The 17449-nt window shown below is 51.1% G+C and overlaps 1 protein-coding gene across 1 annotated transcript in view; it reads right to left on the minus strand.

The window, feature by feature from the left end:
• The window catches only part of TEDC1 (tubulin epsilon and delta complex 1), a 1283797-nt gene that overhangs the window by 1180296 nt on the left and 86052 nt on the right, over positions 1-17449 (minus strand). Inside the window, exon 3 of the mRNA XM_069637387.1 lies at positions 290-492. Coding sequence (XP_069493488.1) covers positions 290-492 — 203 coding nt within the window. The remainder of the gene's footprint in view (positions 1-289; positions 493-17449) is intronic.

A 17449-nucleotide genomic window follows, 5' to 3' on the forward strand; every position in this document is an offset into this window, starting at 1 on the left:
AGCAAAATACATTATTCTGAAATATTTCGTAGGTCGGTGTGGAGTGGGCGAGTGGGACTTACAGTGCTAAATGGAAAATTCTGGGAATGGCACGTGAAAGGATGAGATTACAAATGAGATACCGCCCGAAAACCTAGAGCATTGCAACTTAAGATAAGAAAGCACACAGATTTAGATTGTGTTCCCTTCTAGTCGAGTACATTACATTGCCTGTTGGGAAGGTCTCAGATGCACATACCCTCCACCAAATTACACACCAAGCTTCGCGCTGGATAGAATTAGTGCTTACCGTGCACACAGATATCTCATCTCCCATTTTGACCTTTTTAACCTCCAGAAGTTTTTCCACTAGGTGAATTTTGTGCAACAACCAGGAGAAGGCCAATAACAACTCTCTGCTCCCATGGGAGCCATCCTGTGGAAGCTGATAGAATTCAGGGGCGCCGTAGCCATAGTACCACAGCACGGACTTCACAAACCAGATCTGGGCATCTGCAAATGAACATCAACATAAAATTAGTCTCAATCATATCTCTCAACGAGAAACCCCGAGCCTGGGTCTAAGATTACTCATCACTCTTGGGCTCATTGAGATATTTAGCAAAGGTAGTGGTGGAGGAAGATGCAAAACTAATGGTAAATAAAGAGTTAAAAAAGCACAACTGGACTCAGACCTGATAAAAAACATATACTTAAACTTATTACAAGTGAAAAGTTACTTGCATGTAACAATTATTGATCAGCCTAGGCATCATTCAGAGATTCACATTGTGATGCAGTCACTGGCCTGGAAAATATAGAAGAGGAGAGTAGGAACTTAATACTAAAAGCTCACTATTTTGTAGCATACGATACAATATGATATTTTATTTATACCGCGCCTATACACAAGTGTTTCAAAGCACGACGAGGCAAGGGAGGACTAAAAACGATCTTACTATGCCCAGTGACACTGAGAACCCACAAGTGCAGGGGAGAGGGAAGGGGAAAAGTGCAAAAACAACAGGTAGTGCGGCCAGCAGGAGGCAAGTGCAAGAATGAAGCACAGACAACAGGTGACAATAAAAGCAGGTAAGGGAACTGTAGGATTGCATATACAGACCCAAGTGCAAGGGTTGCCAGGAGGCACTGCGGGTATGCAGCTCGGTGGGCAGGGATCTGGGCCCGAATTCAGAGGGTAGCCAGGTGCCCAGTGCAGAAGCAGACAGATCAGCAGGGGAGAGCAAGAGAGAACGCAGCAGCAAAGAGGACGGTCTTGAGGTGCTTCCGGAACCGAAGATGGTGCTCCTCAAGTTTCAGAGAGGCAGGGAGGCTGTTCTAGAGGGAGGCCCCAGCCGAAGAAAGATCTACCACCAACTTGTTGCTTGGAGAAGCGACTGACCCTGAGGGAGTTGAAGGTGGAGGAGCGAAGAGCTCGGGTAGGAAGGTATTTCCGAAGGGAGAGTTGAAGGTATTGTGGACCCAGGCCCCAGAAGGCCTGGTGGACAATGCAGAGGGTCTTGAATTTAATCCTTGCAGCCACTGGGACCCAATGAAGAGATTTCAAGACTGGAGAGATACTATCCCTGGGCTTGAGGCCAAGGACAAGTCTCACAGTCCTGTTCTGGATGAGTTGCAGAGGGTGGAGAGGAATAGCAGGCAGATTTAGAAACAGGCTGTCGCAGTAGTCCAGCCTAGAGAGAACCAGAGCTCTAAAGACAGTGAGCTTCTAGGGGAAGGCGAGGAAAGGAAGAATAGTATAGCTTATGCATTAAACACTGTAGGAGAAGATGGGCGATGGATGGGACAGAATCCAATGTTCAGACAAGTGAAATTAAAAAAATTAACCAAATAAATAATTGGAAACAACACACAAAGAATAATCGATAATAGCCCAAATTGGGATGAAACTGGGTTAACCGTACACGCATAAATTATGGTTAAATTAGGGATAGGCTAAGTGCGGGTCCAAGTGTTCTGTGGTAAGCGGTGCAGAGGTGACCTGGAAGCACCGAACGGAAGATTTGATCTTGTTTTACTTCGATTTGTTGTAGAACTACTGATCGTTTGCCTACAGCTACCAGCCCTTTAACAAAATAGAGGAGGCAGTGTTAAAGATACTTAACCAGCACCCGGCACAGAATGCTAAACGCGGGTGCTAAGTGTTCCATGTTCAAAGTTCGGCGGCCGTAGGAAGGGGGAGTTCAAAGAGCATCGCCAACGGAAACCTCTGGTGAGAAAATTATATAAGATCATATCCTTCGGTGAATTAGGAAACTAACTTTGCAAAATTGTCATATTGTGAAGGCATCATGAATGAGACAGACAATGCACTGAAGGTTTGGGCTACAAACGTTTATTAAAATAAAGAAAGTTGGACAAGGCCCATCTTGCCCTAAGCTAAGGTGGGAGTTCCCTACCTTAATAAAACTAAGGATAGTCTGGGCCAGGATGTCTAAATCAAATGTCTGTCCAAGTCCAAAACCTATACTTTCTCCGACACCCATTTGTATACAATGGGTGCGTGTGCCAGCCTCAAAATGATAAGTGTTAGGAACAAGTTACTTACCTGTAACTGTTGTTCTTCAGCATGGGTCTGGCATGGATTCACATGCTCATGAATATTCCCCATCAGGCTGGGAATCCTCTGTAAAGAAAAAATCAGTTTCAGTTTTGTTTCTGAACTGTCTTTCTCCTAATAACCAATCACTGGTCTCTGGGTCATACTGCCCCCAGCCAATGACGGCCCTCTACCTAAGCCCCTCCTCTGGCAGCCATCTTCGGATTTGGTAGCACGTAAAGTGGCAGTAGGGCCAAGTGAAGAGCCGCAGAGGGGTAGGAGGGAGGGTTTGCATGTGAATCCATGCCAGACCCATGCTGGAGAACAACAGTTACAGGTAAGTAACTTGTTCCTTCACCAGCATGGGGTCTGGCATGGATTCACATGCTCATGAATACAAGAATACAAAGCAGTACACACATGCACAACCACGGGAGGTGGCAAGGCTCCACATTAAGCATTTCATCAACTCAACATTACCTCCTCACCAGGCCCACCTTCAGGCGAACAGGTTGCGCAGCACTGCCTGGCCGACTCTGGACTCCTCCCTGGAATCCCGGTCGACGCAGTAGAATCTCGTGAAGGTGTGTGTCGGCCTCCACGTAGCCACCCTGCAGATGTCCAGCAGTGGCACACCAGATAGGAACGCCGTGGTAGCAGCGATCGCTCTGGTCGAATCGGCTCTCGGACGGCCGGGCAACGGTCGGTTTGCCAACCGGTGACAGTGCATGATGCAGCTGGAGAGCCATCTGGAAATGGAAGCCTTCGAGAGGGCCTTCCCTTGGTTCACAGGTCCAAAGTTCACAAACAGCTGTGATGTCTTCCGAAAACTCTTTGTGCGGTCCACGTAGAACTTCAGCGCTCTAGCTATAGCCAGCGAGTGCAAAGTCCTCTCGGCCGGCGACAAAGGCGACTGGAAGAAAGGGCTCGTTGAGATGGAAGTCCGATGGCACCTTGGGCATGAAGGAGGGGTGCGTCCTCAGCACCACCCTCGTCTCGTGGTAAGTCAGGTATGGGGGCTTGCAGGAGATGGCCCATGAGCCTGGTCAGCACCACGTTGAGCTCCCACGCCGGGGCCGGAGCCTTCACCGGCAGGAACGATCGGAATAGTCCCTTCATGAACTCCTTTACCAAGCGATGGGACCACAGGGATGAGCGTCCCAGAGTTCTGGTGTAGCGGGAGATAGCCGCCAGATTGATCTTGATGGAGGCATGGGCCAGCCCCGCCTTGGCCAGCGATAGCAAGTACGGCAGTACTTGAGGGGCCGTGATCCGTAGAGGGTTAATCTTCTGTGCCTGGCACCAGACAGAAAACCTCTTCCATTTGTGTCCATAGCACTTGAGAGTTGAGGACGCCCTGGCCCTTGTAAGCACCTCCTTGCAGTCCACCGGGATATCGTACCCTCCAAACTCTAGTGCTGCAGGAGCCAGGCCTGCAAGTTCAGCGACCCTGGGTCGTGGTGGAGGATGGTACCTCCTTCTCTGGAGAGGAGATCCGCGTCCGTCGGCAGTTTGACTGGGGGGTGGGGGGGCGCTGACATGTCCAGAAGGTCCGGGAACCAGATCTGTCTCAGCCATGCCGGTGCGACGAGGATCATCCTGCACCGGGACCGTTTGAGTTGGCTGATGAGTCGCTGCAGCAACGGCAACAGCGGGAAAGCATAGAGGAACAGGCCTTCCCAGGGGAATGAGAAGGCATCACCCACCCTCCCTGGCTGTGGAAACCTGCTGGCGAACCTCCGTCACTTGGTATTCGTCGCCATCGCGAATAAGTCGATCTGGGGATTGCCCCACCCTTGGAATAGCAGATCCACTTGATCCTGTTGCAGCTCCCACTCGTGGCACGAGCACAGCTCCCTGCTGAGTGAGTCGGCGATGGTATTCTTTATTCCTACCAGGTGGAAGGGTACTAGAAACATCCCTTGGGCGACGGCCCAGTGCCAGAGATCCTGGGCCTCCTTGGATAGGGCTGGGGATCTGGTGCCTCCCTGCTTCCGGATGTAGAACATTGTGGTGGTGTTGTCGGTGAAGATCCTCACCACCTTGCCCTTGGGGGTCAGAAGGAACGACCTGAGGGCCCAGAACAGGGCCCGGAGCTCCAGGACGTTGATGTGTAGTGACCTCTCCTCCGGGAGCCAAAGGCCTCTTGCGTGGAGATCTCTGGTGTGCGCTCCCCATCCCTCCTGGGAGACATCCGTCATCACCGTCTCTTGATGTGCCGGGATCTGGAAGTCCATACCCGCCGCGAGATGCGAGCGGGTGCCCCACTACCGGATCGCTTGGCGGAAGGTCTTGTTGAGCGAGATCCTATCTTCGAAGCTGTCCGCCGATTGCATCCAACGGGCGTCGAGGAACTCTTGCAGTGGACTCATCCGCAGCCTGCACAGGCGCACAAGGTAGATGCATGAGGACATCATGCCGAGAAGGGACTTGATGGACCGCACCCTGGCCACGTCCATGGTCGACAGCCATTGCACCTTGCCTAGGATGGCCTTCGTACTTTCCTCCGACGGCGAGGCCAATCGCGCCACTGTGTCGAGCCTGGCTGTCAGGAACAGTGCGACTTGCGACGGAACCAAGTGGGATTTCGCGAAGTTGATGGAAAATCCCAGATCCGCGAGCAGCTGGACGGTCTTCGCTGTGTGCTCGACTGCGAGTTCTCTTGTCCTTGCTCGGATAAGCCAATCGTCCAGGTAAGAGTAGACATGGATCCCCTGCAGGCGCAGCAGCGCCGCCACTGGTGCTGGGCACTTGGTGAATACCCTGGGCACCGATTTCAATCCGAAGGGGAGGGCCTTGAACTGGCAGTGCCGTCCTTGGACTACGAATATGAGAAACCTTCGATGTCCTCTTAGAATGGGGATGTGGAAGTAGGCATCATCCAAGTCCAGCGACGATAGGAAGTTGCCCTCCTCCAGCTGCCCCAGCACATGCTGGAGAGTGACCATCTGGGACTTGATTTACTTGTTTAAACGACGAAGGTCCAGGATGGGTCGCAAGCCGTCGGTTTTCTTTCTTACGAGGAAATACCATGAGTACAGTGCGGAGCCCCAGAGCCTCTTTGGGACAAGCTCGATGGCTCCTTTCTTCAGCATCGCCCTTACTTCCAGCAGCAGTTGAGGGACGTCGTTTTCCTTCCTGACCACGGGTGGAATGCAGGGGGTACTTTAGAAACTCGAGAGTGTGCCCGCGGGCCAAGGCATCCAACATCCATCGGTCGGTGGAGATGGACTCCCACACGCTGACGAACTTCCCCAGCCGGCCTCCCACTGGGGTGTTCAGGTGGGGGCCCGACGCTACAGCCGGTTCCGTCCTGCTTGGTAGTGGCCTTGCCGCCTTGGCCTCCTTGACGAGATCCTCCTGACTTGCCGCGTCCTCTGTAGGCCTCCTGCGATGAGGAGCGGGCCGCATGGCGGTACGTCGAGGAGCCGCCGCCGAATCCTTTGGAGGCACCTTGCTTGCCTCCGGAGTTCCGAAAAGGGCGGCCGTCGTTGCTGCAAAACTCCCAAGGCCCGTACCGTTTCCGTGTCGGCCTTGATGGCCTGCAGTGACTCGTCCACTGTCTTGCCAAACAGGTTGTTTCCGTCGAAAAGCATGTCCAAAACTCTGGTTTGCACGTCCTGGCGGAAAATCGGTTGCTTTGAGCTAACCACGCCGGCGAAGGAAAACACTGTTGCCCATCTGGCGGAAGCCGGTGTCAGCAATGTCCGTGGCCACCGTTATGGCGTGGTCCGATGCCACCTCGCCTTCCTGCAGGATCTCCAGGGTCTCAGCCCTCTTGTCGTCCGGGAGGAAGTCCAGCAGAGGAGCGATCCTAAACCACAGCTCCCTGTCGTAGCGAGCCACAATCACGAGGACATTTGCCGCTTTAATCGTCATCGCCGCCGATGAGATGACCCGTCATCCCATGGCGTCCAATTTCTTCCCTTCGCCGTCTTGCGGGGAGGTCGAAGTTGAAGCCGTCGCCCCCACCGCTTTCTTCTTGGCCGCCGCTGAGATGACCGAATCGGGGGGTCGGCTGAGCCCTAAGGCACATGGGGGCGGAATACGGGACCGTACCAGTCTCTCTTGGCAGGGGTCGTGGACGGGTTCTTCAGGAGCTCAAACCCCTCGTCCCAGATGTCATCAAGTAACGGGACCAAGAGGACAGTCTTCCTCTTGGCCTCACGCCGTTGGAGGAAACCTTCCTTCTTCTGTTCTAAGGGGCAGAGTTGGAAGAGCTCAGATTCCCTGGTGATCATGGTGTGGAAGGAGCCAATTTCGTCGGGCAGGGAGGCCCAAGGAGGTGGTGATGGAAGGCCAGTCCCATCGTCCCCACCGTCGTCATCTGTCCCCGTCGTGGCCGTCTCTGTTCCTGTGTCATCCCTCAGATCTGGGGAAGGAGATGAAGGCCGTGAGGGCCGCGCAGGCTGGAAGGGCGGTGGGGGATGAGTTCTCCTCCGCTTGCTTGGAGGGCTTCCCGACTGTCCAGGCTCCACTGGGTCGTCCGTTGGGGGTAAGGGCAACCTTGTCCTTATCTCTGTACACAAGGCCTGGATCGCCATCAAGATTGCTCCTGAGTTGTGGCCCAGGTACAGGCTGCGACGGGCGCAACGGTTGGGGAGTGGAATCCTCCGCCTCCACAGGAACCTAGTCGGCGCCACCGTCGCTTTCTTCGTCCGCCTCACCGGGATCCCTCCCGCAGGACCGGACTTCCTCGAACCTCTTGTCCAGGATCTTCACGACTTCAGCCTCCGGCCCCCCCCCCCCCCCCATCTATTTCCACTGCGGTTCTCAGGGGGGTCTTATCGATGGGTTGAAAAGAGGATACCCTCTGCGGTGGCAGGGAAACTATGGGCCCCAAGGTCGCCACCACTGGGGTAGCCCCAAAGGCTTCGCCGGGGCCGCCACAACTCCCTCGATAGAGGCCTTAGCCGGGTGAATCAAGGCCTTCACGACTTTGGACGCGCTTGAGGCCTTCACCTTGGGCGGAGGGTCGCTGCCTTGCTCCCCCTCAGCTGTCTGTCTGGATCGACCAGGACTTCTCCCGAAGCTTACCTGGGTTCTCCGACTTCCTTTTCCCCCCCGAGCCAGAACGTTGGCTTGTGGTTGATGGCGTTGGTGAAAGTGCGCCCTGTCTGGCAGCCGAGAGCCCGACCGTTCGGCGCTCCCAGTGCCCGCGGACTTGCGGTGCTTTCCCTTTTGTTGGGCCCCCGTCGCCGGAGCACCCTCAAAGGTCTTAGAAGACCGCTCGGACCTCTTCTTCTCACCTGCTGCTGGGCTCTTCCCCTCCGGCCAGTTGGTGAGGCGGATACGCCGATCCTTCATGGTCCGTTCCGACATGTTCTTGCAAAACGCACAGTCCTTCTCCACGTGCGTTTTGTCTTCGTGAAGGCAGAGGCATCTAGAATGCTCGTCCTCCTTGAAGACATTCTGCAATCCGCATCCAGGGCAGCTCCTGAACTGCTTGGATCTGGGCGTCGTGCTCCATTTGTCCTGGGCCATGTCCACATGGGGTAGGCCTCAAAGATCTTCTGGAATACTCCAAGAAGCGGAACTCGATGAAAACTTCACCCTTGAGGGGCGTAGAAAATTCCGAAACGGGTCCCCATTGATCGGAAGTAGAAACGGTGGAGCTTGAGGCTCGATTGACAGAAAAAATTAGATTAAACTTTGAAAAAAATTGCAAAATGCAGTAAAGCTCGAGAGCTATAGCACGAGGACTCCCAACACTTGAACGTGCAGTAAAAATCTGAAGATGGCTGCCAGAGGAGGGGCTTAGGTAGAGGGCAGTCATTGGCTGAGGGCAGTATGACCCAGAGAACAGTGATTGGTTATTAGGTGAAAGACAGTTCAGAAACAAAACTGAAACTGATTTTTTCTTTACCGAGGATTCCCAGCCGGACGACAGAGAATATTCATGAGCATGTGATTCCATGCCAGACCCCATGCTGGAGAAACATAAAAGCCAACATAAAAGTTCCGATTTTCATCCAGCTCTTAGTCAAAAAAAGTTTCCCTTCACCAAGGTTCAAATAGTTGATAGTTCTACCAAGGGGTTCCCTTCCCCAAGCTTTCAAGTCTTTCAACAATTTCAGCACAACACAATTCCTTGGTATCCTTCCCAACTCTTCTATTTTGGTTATCTTTCACCAGTGTCATAGTTCAACTTCTTACTTTCAAATCAAACAAGGGTTTTCTTTTAGAATAAATCACAAGCTTCTTTGTGGTGCTTTGAGTGGCTTTTCCATAAAGAGGGTGAAATCAGTCTAGGCACAGTTGTTGGACCACACGGTCCACCCACTACAGGTCACGCAACCGACACACCTCACTTGCTTCTTCTTCATAGGCACGTTGCCACTGCCATCTCTACAGTAGTGTTTTGACTTGTGCTCATAATGCTCTTTACCACGGCTTTGCCAACATTCACTTGTTGCACTTTTTCACACTCTCATGGCCTTTGCCGATGCTTGTTCTTTCAAGTTGCACAGTTCTCAATTATTTCCTTGTAGCTCTTGCCAATGTTTGCACAGTTCCTTTAACTCGTGTGATTCCAGAAAACAACTTCCATCCATAACAGTATTCAACCGTGCTTGCTTTAATTAAAATCTCTATTCTTTGTTCAAAGGCCTATATTAGGGCATGACCAGAACATATGGCCCAAAGTTCCTATACCCGAACATCCCCTCCAGCATAAACCCGTGGGGTGAAGTCCCATTTTTTGCAGTTTAATTGGGGTATAAAATGCTCTATGGAGTGTTTTGTATTTTATTTCTCAGTTTCTGAGGCAGAGAGAGATTTCCGGGATGGCCCTAACGCAAGCATACAAGTCTGTCGCTGATGGGTGCCTCTAGATCCTCAGACCATAGTATCGCTAGCTCTTGTATCCGCTCTTTGTTGTCAGGAATGGACATCGTGTAGTATGTGCGGATACGTGGAAAAGCTTCAAGGTCCCATTCCACCTCTCTCACACATGGAGCAGGGGGTCATAGGCGAGATTCTGTTGTGGGTTTTAGGATTGTAGCCTGGATGGTGTGATATCGTAGCCAATACCCCTCCCCTAGCCCCAGAATGGTTTGTGTTTCACGAAAGCCTATCATCACATTATGCTCCATGACATCCATGATCCGGATGTTTGCCCACTCCGTCCCCTGATTCGGGTGGGCGATTTGTTGTGGCCCGTATGTGAAGACTGGCCTCAAACTTTCCCATGGTGGCATAACTTGGTGAAAACCCCCTGTTTTGCCCTGAGTCTGTGCCATTGTTGGATCGTCAGACCTATGATGGGGTGTGTTTTAAGGGCCAGTGGGAGTTTGTGTGGCGGTGTAGCCATTATTTCCATGGGTGTGAGTGGGGCAGCACTGCTAATTCCATGGTCCGCCAGCTAGGTTTCATCGCTTGGATTCAGCCAAGGTTTCATCCATATGATTTGGGCCACTTGGTAGTAGGCCACTGGTGAGGTTACTGCTAGCCTCAGTTAGATTTGCTCGCTTGCAGGATCGGGAGGCGCAGCCAGGCTTTCTTCCCTCGCAATGTAAATTTTGCGACTGCCGCATCTAATTCCTTCAGCATACTGGGTGTTGGGCAATTTGGAAGCATCATGGTTAAGTATATTAATTTGGGGAAGGAATTCATCTTTAGGGTTTTAATTCTCCCGGTTAAGGTTAGAGCCAGAGCGTTCCACCTCTTGAGGTCCGTCTTGATATTGCAGAGTACCGGGGGATAATTGAGATCACGGAGGTCAGTGATCGAGGCGCCAATTCGTATACCAAGGTATTTGATGGATTGGGTTTGTAGGGCAAAAGGATCCACTCCGCCCAAGTCCCACAGTATATCCACCCTAAGCGGCATCACCTCCCATTTACACCAATTCGCATTGTATCCCACCATCGGGCCTTGTAGCAAAGACTCGATGTAGGGCAGGGTGGACGATGCCTTGCTGATGTATAGCAGTAGGTCATCAGCATACAGTGATACCTTATTCTCCTCCGGTCCCTGGGTTATTCCCGCCCATTGTGGGTCTGTACGCAGTCATATGGCTAGGGGCTCGTATCGGTGCATTTCCCTTGTTCCACACCCCAGCAGCGTGGCCCTGTGCCCGGTTTGTGCCATTTCCCCCTAGTTGAAGTGCGCTCCTGTCGCGGTGGAGGGGGAGAGTCTGGTCTCGCTTTTTCTGTCGATGCGCTTTCAGGGTCTGTGAGCACCATTTTTTCTTGTTGTAGAAGGTGCCATGCGTTTTCCGGGTCCTCAAATGACCGCCATTGCTTGTCAATCTGTATACACCATATTGCTGGAAACTTGATAGTGCCTATGGTCAGTGTTCTTGAGTGCCTCAAATATGGGGTTGAAGCCCCTCCACTTTCTTGAGGCCTCCATCGAATAGTCATTGAAAATTCTTATTTCAGTTCCATTCAGGCGTATCGGAGACGCTGTTCTATAGGCTTTCAAAATGGCTAATTTGTGCTGGAAATTTAACAATCGCATCGTGATGACTCTTGGGCGCTCAGTGGACAGTGGTTTGGGGATCAGAGCGCGATGTGCCCCTCTATGATGAGGTGTCTAGCGTTGGGCATGTGCAGCGTGTTCTGCAGGAGGTCGTAAATGAATGATTCCATGTCCAACCCTTCTGTGTTTTCTGGGGCGCCAAACACTCTCAGGTTATTTCTGCAGGATCCATTTTCTTGATCCTCCATCTTCTCGGCCAGCCTTTTAACCTCACGTATCACTCCGTCCAGCTCCAATTCTGTGGTGGTTAGGTTGTCCTCCAGGGCGCCAATTCTTTGTTCGTTTTCTGTGGTCCTTTCAGCTTGTGTTGCTAACCGGTTTAGTACCTCCTGGAGGTCCCGCTTAATTTCGAGCACTGCTGTGTTTCTTTCTTGCATGCGCTGACTTATAAGCTTCATCTTGTCCAAAATGGCCTGTAATTGGGCTTGAACTTCCATGTCAGGTTTTTTCCTCGCGGATCTTCTTGGTAGTCACGCTGGCAGGGTGGTGTCTGGAGTGTTCTTGGCTTCTGGAATGTTTGCTCCTTGTTGCATGCCCTCTGCTCGTGTCCTGGCATTGCGGGGAGCCCGTGGGAAGTTTCTGGGCGTGCTGTCTTTGGTGGATGCTGGCTTGTTTGAGTTCTTTGGCGGGGCTAACTGAAGCTGGCTTAGTTATTCGTGGGTTTTGTGCGGGATAAGCGCATTTGGGGGAACTCTTTGGGGGGCGCCCACTGCTGTCTGCAATACGGTACAGATCGAAAAACCAGCGAGGGTGTGCCTTGTGGGCGGGATGTAGGGATGCCACCCTCTGGGTGATGTGACCTGCGTTTCGTGTTGCCCCAGTAGGATCTTAGCTGCCTCTTTCGCGTCACCAGTCTTGGCTTCTTTTCCCCTTCCCCCTGAACCCTGGTGTCATGTGCCCCTTTTTTGTCAAACAATGGAACCGATGGAGACTCGGCCGCCATTGATAGTTCCACCACGTTGGGAACATCATTTCAGGCTGCGGTCTAGTCTCTCAAGATGGCCGCCTCCAGCATTATTAGCGTTCAGTTGCAGCCGGCTCTCCGCGTTGCAACTGTGTTTTGCGCTACCCTGTTTTTGCTGCGCTCATTATTTCTCTTGGCTCTGCTGAGCCCCCCCTTTCCTGTTCTGGGCTTCCTTCGCCCCTCGCTAATATTTCTCCTCTTTTTCTCTTCTTGTACGGGTTCCCGGGCGCCTGCTCGGTGCATCTCCCCATCTAGTGCTCTCTCTCTCTCCCTCTCCCTCTCCTTGCTCCGCTTTCCTTCCTTTTTGCTGTGGTTTCCCCGGCTTCTCGCTGGTGTTATTTTCACCTCTCGAGGGTGCTACCTTCGTTCCTCCTCCGGAGTCACCGTGCTCCGCTCTGCAGTGCTCTCCTTCAGTCCATATCCTTCGTTTGACACTTGTACTTACTGGTTTACTGGAGCACCGTGCTTACGCTCAGAAGACCTCTGGATTTCTTCCCATCGGCTGGCGTTCAGTTTTTTTTTGCCCGCTTGCTTTTTCCCCGCTTGCTATCACGGATCTGGGGCCACTTTTCCAGAAACTTCCGCAACCATTGTGGCGTTGTTCCGTGGTAGGCCGTATCTTTTAAAAAAGAGATCCTCCGTTAAAGAAAGAAGGAAAAGCTTCCTAAGGATATATGATCAGGTGAGGAGGAGGGGGAGGAGACATAAGTGGGAAGTGACTTGGACATTACAGATAAAGCTGAAATCTGTGACAGTTTGCAACGCCAAACATATTCCGAAATGGCTACCCCCGAACAAGTCCGGGAATTGGTAACATTAGTACAATCTCTTAATTTGGAGGTTCGTAATTTAAACCAAGAAGTACAGAATCTCAAGGTGGAGAACAATGTACTCCGTCAATTGGTGGCCAATCGGAAAACACGTAGTTGAGATCTCCCTCCAATGCCATTGTCAGTTGGTAAATTTGATGGCACACCAAAGCTGCTCAAAGAATTCATTGAAGCTTACAACGTGTATTTTGCTTTCCGGCCTACTACATACTCCACAGATCTGAGCAAGGTGGGCTTTGTGGTTTCCAATATGACCGGAAACGCATTGGCCTGGGCCAACCCTTTAGTCACTGATAATGATCCGGTTTTGCGAGACTGGGAAGCTTTCCTCGCCAAACTAAGACAGACCTTTGAAAGGCCGGAGATTACGTTCATGGCTTGCGAGGAACTGCTGGAAGTGCACCAAGGTAAGATGGACCTTTTGTCTTATATCACAAAGTTTAAGCGACTAGCCACTGAATCTACCTGGTCGGAGCAAGCACAATTCACTATATTTCGTAGAGGCCTCAGAGAGGAACTTAAAGATGAATTGGCCAGAGTTCCCCGACAAGCCTCTTTCTCGGAGTTGTTGTCAGTCATCCTACAGATTGAACACCGGATCAACGAACGTAGGCAAGAGAAGGAGAGGAAGAGGAACTACTGGTTTCCCTACCCCCTCCCAGCCTCCCTCTCCTTTGTCAGCAATCCTAAACAAGGAAGAACCAATGCAGATTGGATCCATGAGGTCTCCTCTCACTCCTGAAGAACGGAAGAGACGCAGAGAGTCGGGTCTCTGCATGTACTGTGGATGATCTTTGCATTTGCTTCGGAACTGCCCAGAGGTCCCACCAAGGCGGTCGGGAAACGGATCGCCTCGTACCTAGGAGGGACCACAGTTCGAGGAGTTACTGAAAGTCCCTATGTTTCCTTGTCGGTCACACCTTCAACTCAGTCGGACGACACCCGCTTGATGGTTGTTACCCTACACTTGTCCTGGAGGGATCAATCAGTGGAGACTTTATCCCTAATCGATTGTGGAGCCGCTGGCAACTTCGTGGACACCTTATGGGCGGAGAAGATGGGTATCCGTCGAGTCCAGAACCAGGAAAACATGAAGGTGGAAGGAGTCGACGGAACTCCCCTTTGTTCAGGTCCTATTACTCATTCCACGGAGCAAATCCGGGTTACCATCCAACATCACAAGGAGGACTTTTCTTTCAAGATCATCCGAGCAGCTCATTTCCACATCATCTTGGGGATAGCCTGGCTTCGCCAACACAATCCTACCATAGATTGGTCAAAGAATACACTCAGCTTCCTCTCTTACTATTGTCAACACTCATGCTTGCAGGCATCGGGTCATCAGCCGGCAATCTTACAGGCTGTGGAAGCACAACCACGGACAATCCATTTGATTCCTCCCCAATTTCAGATACACCATCAGGTCTTCTTGGAGAAGGAAGAACATGATCTTCCCCCACACCGCCCTGAAGATTGCGCTATAGATCTAGTACCAGATGCCCTGGTCCCTTTTGGCAGAATGTTCTCCCTATCTGTAAGAGAGAAGGAAGTACTCCGAGGATACTTGGACGCCAACTTAAAGAATGGTCTGATTCAACCATCGAAATCCCCACCGGGTGCTCCTCCGTTTTTCATCGCCAAGAGCGACTCCACAGAACTTCGACCATGCATCGACTACAGAGGGCTCAACCAGGTTACTATTCGGGACCGATACCCGATGCCACTGATCTCCGACATCCTTGAAGCAGAGGCACTACTGTTTTTTCTAAGTTAGACTTAAGAAATGCATATCATCTCCTGCGCATCAGGGCGGGAGATGAATGGAAAACAGCTTTCAGAACACCTTATGGTCTGTATGAGTATAGAGTGATGCTGTTTGGTCGAGTAAATGCCCCAGCGATATTCCAACGATTTATGGACCACATTTTTTCTGATGTGCTGTTCCGCTCAGTGATCATTTATCTGGATGACATTCTGGTATTTTCCAAGATCACACAAGAGCACTTCTCTCATCTCCATGAAGTTTTTCATCGCCTGCAAGAAAACCATCTCCTAGTTAAACCCAGCAAGTGCGAATTTCTGGTCTCTTCTGTTCAGTATGTAGGGTTCATTCTCTCCCAAGAGGGAATAAAGATGGACCCTAAGAAGGTCTCTGCCATTCTGGAATGGCCATCCCCAAAGACCATAAAGGAGGTGCAGAGATTCCTGGGTTTCACCAACTTCTACCGGAAGTTCATTCAAAATTGTTCTGCTACGGTAGCTCCCATTACCCCTCTTTTAAAGAAAGAAAATTAACCCTTTGTTTGGTCTCCAGAAGCCGAGACAGCGTTCCTGTCCCTGAAACGAAGATTCAGCTCTGCTCCCATTCTGGTCCAGCCCAACCAATCTAAAAGATTTATTGTGGAAGCTGACGCCTCTGCCAATGCAGTGGTAGCTGTCCTCCTGCAAGAAGAGGAAGGAGTAGAACATCCCATTGCATACCTCTCGAAGACTCTCACGATCAATCAATGTAATTATTCTGTAATTGAGCGAGAGCTATTGGCTATCCACTGTGAGGAGTGGAGGCATCTTTTACAAGGAGGAAATCCCTCTCTCATCAGAACGGATCACAAGAATCTCAAACCTTGCAGAACATGGAATGTGCCAACTCTCGTCAGGCCAGATGGGCACACTTCTTTGCCCAGTACGACTTTGAGATCACTTACGTACCAGGCAGTCAGAATGTGATCGCAGATGCTCTCTCTCGTCGTTATGTCTCAGAAGATCCTTCTCATAGCCTTAAGGAGAGACTTTTTCCCAACAAAGTGTTCATTGTCTCCACCTCGTCCTTTCTTTCTCAAGCTAGTACGGCTACCGCGAGAGTACCATTCCCGGCTCCTCCTTCACCCTGCATCCGAGTTGAGATGAGAGAAGGTTTGTGCTTTATGGACAAGAGATTGTTTGTGCCTCAGTCTGACTTACAGCAGGCGGTTATGTCTTGGTGTCACGATCACTGCACTGCAGGACATCAGGGAAGGAAGAACACAGAAGAACTAGTTCTGAGATCTTTCTTCTGGCCGGGAATGTCCTCAGACATTAAGAAATACGTCCAAGCATGTGCTCAACGTGCCCGAAGTATAAATTGTTTCAAAAAACCCATTGGATTACTGGAACAGATTCCCTTGCCCGGAGCCCCGTGGGAACACATTTCCACTGATTTTGTGGTGGATCTCCCTATTTCTCGTGGCCAGACGTCTATCATGGTCACCGTAGACTCACTTACAAAGCTGGCTCATTTCTCCCCCTTCACGGGTTTGCCATCAGCCTCACAGATGGTGGAGGTATTTGTACGGACATATTTCGCTTGCATGGATTACCCACTAAGATAATTTCTGACCGGGGTAGCCAATTTACCTCAAAATTGTGGACTGCTCTTTGTCAGAAGTTGGGCATAGAACTAGCTTTGTCCTCTGGGCTCCACCCACAAACTAACGGGCAGACTGAAAGATTGAACGGGACATTAGAACAATACCTTCGGTGTTACACCAATCACACGCAAGACAACTGGTATGATCTGTTACCCACCGCAGAGTTTGCATATAATAACTGCAAACATTCGGCCACGAGACTCCGCCCGTTTTACAGTACATTTGGTAACCATCCAAGGAGTATCTTACCGGTTTCGGCCTCCGCATCGGTGTGTCCAACGATTGACGACCGATTGCAGCAGATAACGGAAGCACACAGAACTGCCAAGATAGCCTTAGCCCAAGCCTGCGACCGATACAAGTGCTTGGCGGATCAGAAACGCACTGATACACCCATCATTGAGGCGGGCTCGCGGGTATGGTTGTCTACCAGATATCTGCCCAGATGGATCCACCCCGTCTAAATAGTCACCCAGGTTTGTGGGTCCTTATACAGTGATTTCCCGAATAAATCCTGTTGCTTTTCGACTTCGGCTGCCAAAGTGCATGAAGAGGATCCATCCTGTGTTCCATGCATCCCAGTTACGTCCGGCATTCCTACCGCACCTCTGGGTCACCAGCCAGAGGAGCAGGGACTCGAGGAAAAAGAATGAGGTGGCGGGTATTATGGATTCCCGTTATCACCGAGGACGATTGGAATTTTTGCTTTCCTGGAAGGGCTACCCATCATCAGAAGATTCATGGGAGCCCAGTTCTAACGTACATGCCCCCTGACTGGTGAGGAAGCTCTATCGGGCTCACCCTGGTGAGCCGGGTTTCTTCATGCGTCGGGACCGAGAGCGTGACACTGCTCTCGTGCGCATGCGCGGCTGGAGGTGCATATGTTGGTATCAGGATATGTGTATGCGCCGAGTATAGTTATTTTCTGGCGCATGCGCGGGTGAAAATGCACCGAGTCGACAGTAAGTGTCTTAAATGAATACTGGGGAATGACCCGCTCGCATCGAGAAAATTATGGGCAGATGCTGATGCGTGCAAAAAGGTACACATCATCAGCAATGCGCAAGGATAGAGACACGTGTCTAGTCATGTAAGGAAAATAAAGCCTAAACACGATCAAAAGGAAGCCCGTCCAAAGTTTAGTGATCGGATTATATACATATGTGGTAGTGGTGGAATGAGGACACTACCTAGAGCAGTCCTGTAATCAGTGGTCATTACGGAG

The sequence above is a fragment of the Ambystoma mexicanum genome, chromosome 14, assembly GCF_040938575.1.
Source record: "Ambystoma mexicanum isolate Mex_15411 chromosome 14, UKY_AmexF1_1, whole genome shotgun sequence".
In the NCBI taxonomy this organism is placed as follows: Eukaryota; Metazoa; Chordata; class Amphibia; order Caudata; family Ambystomatidae; genus Ambystoma; species Ambystoma mexicanum.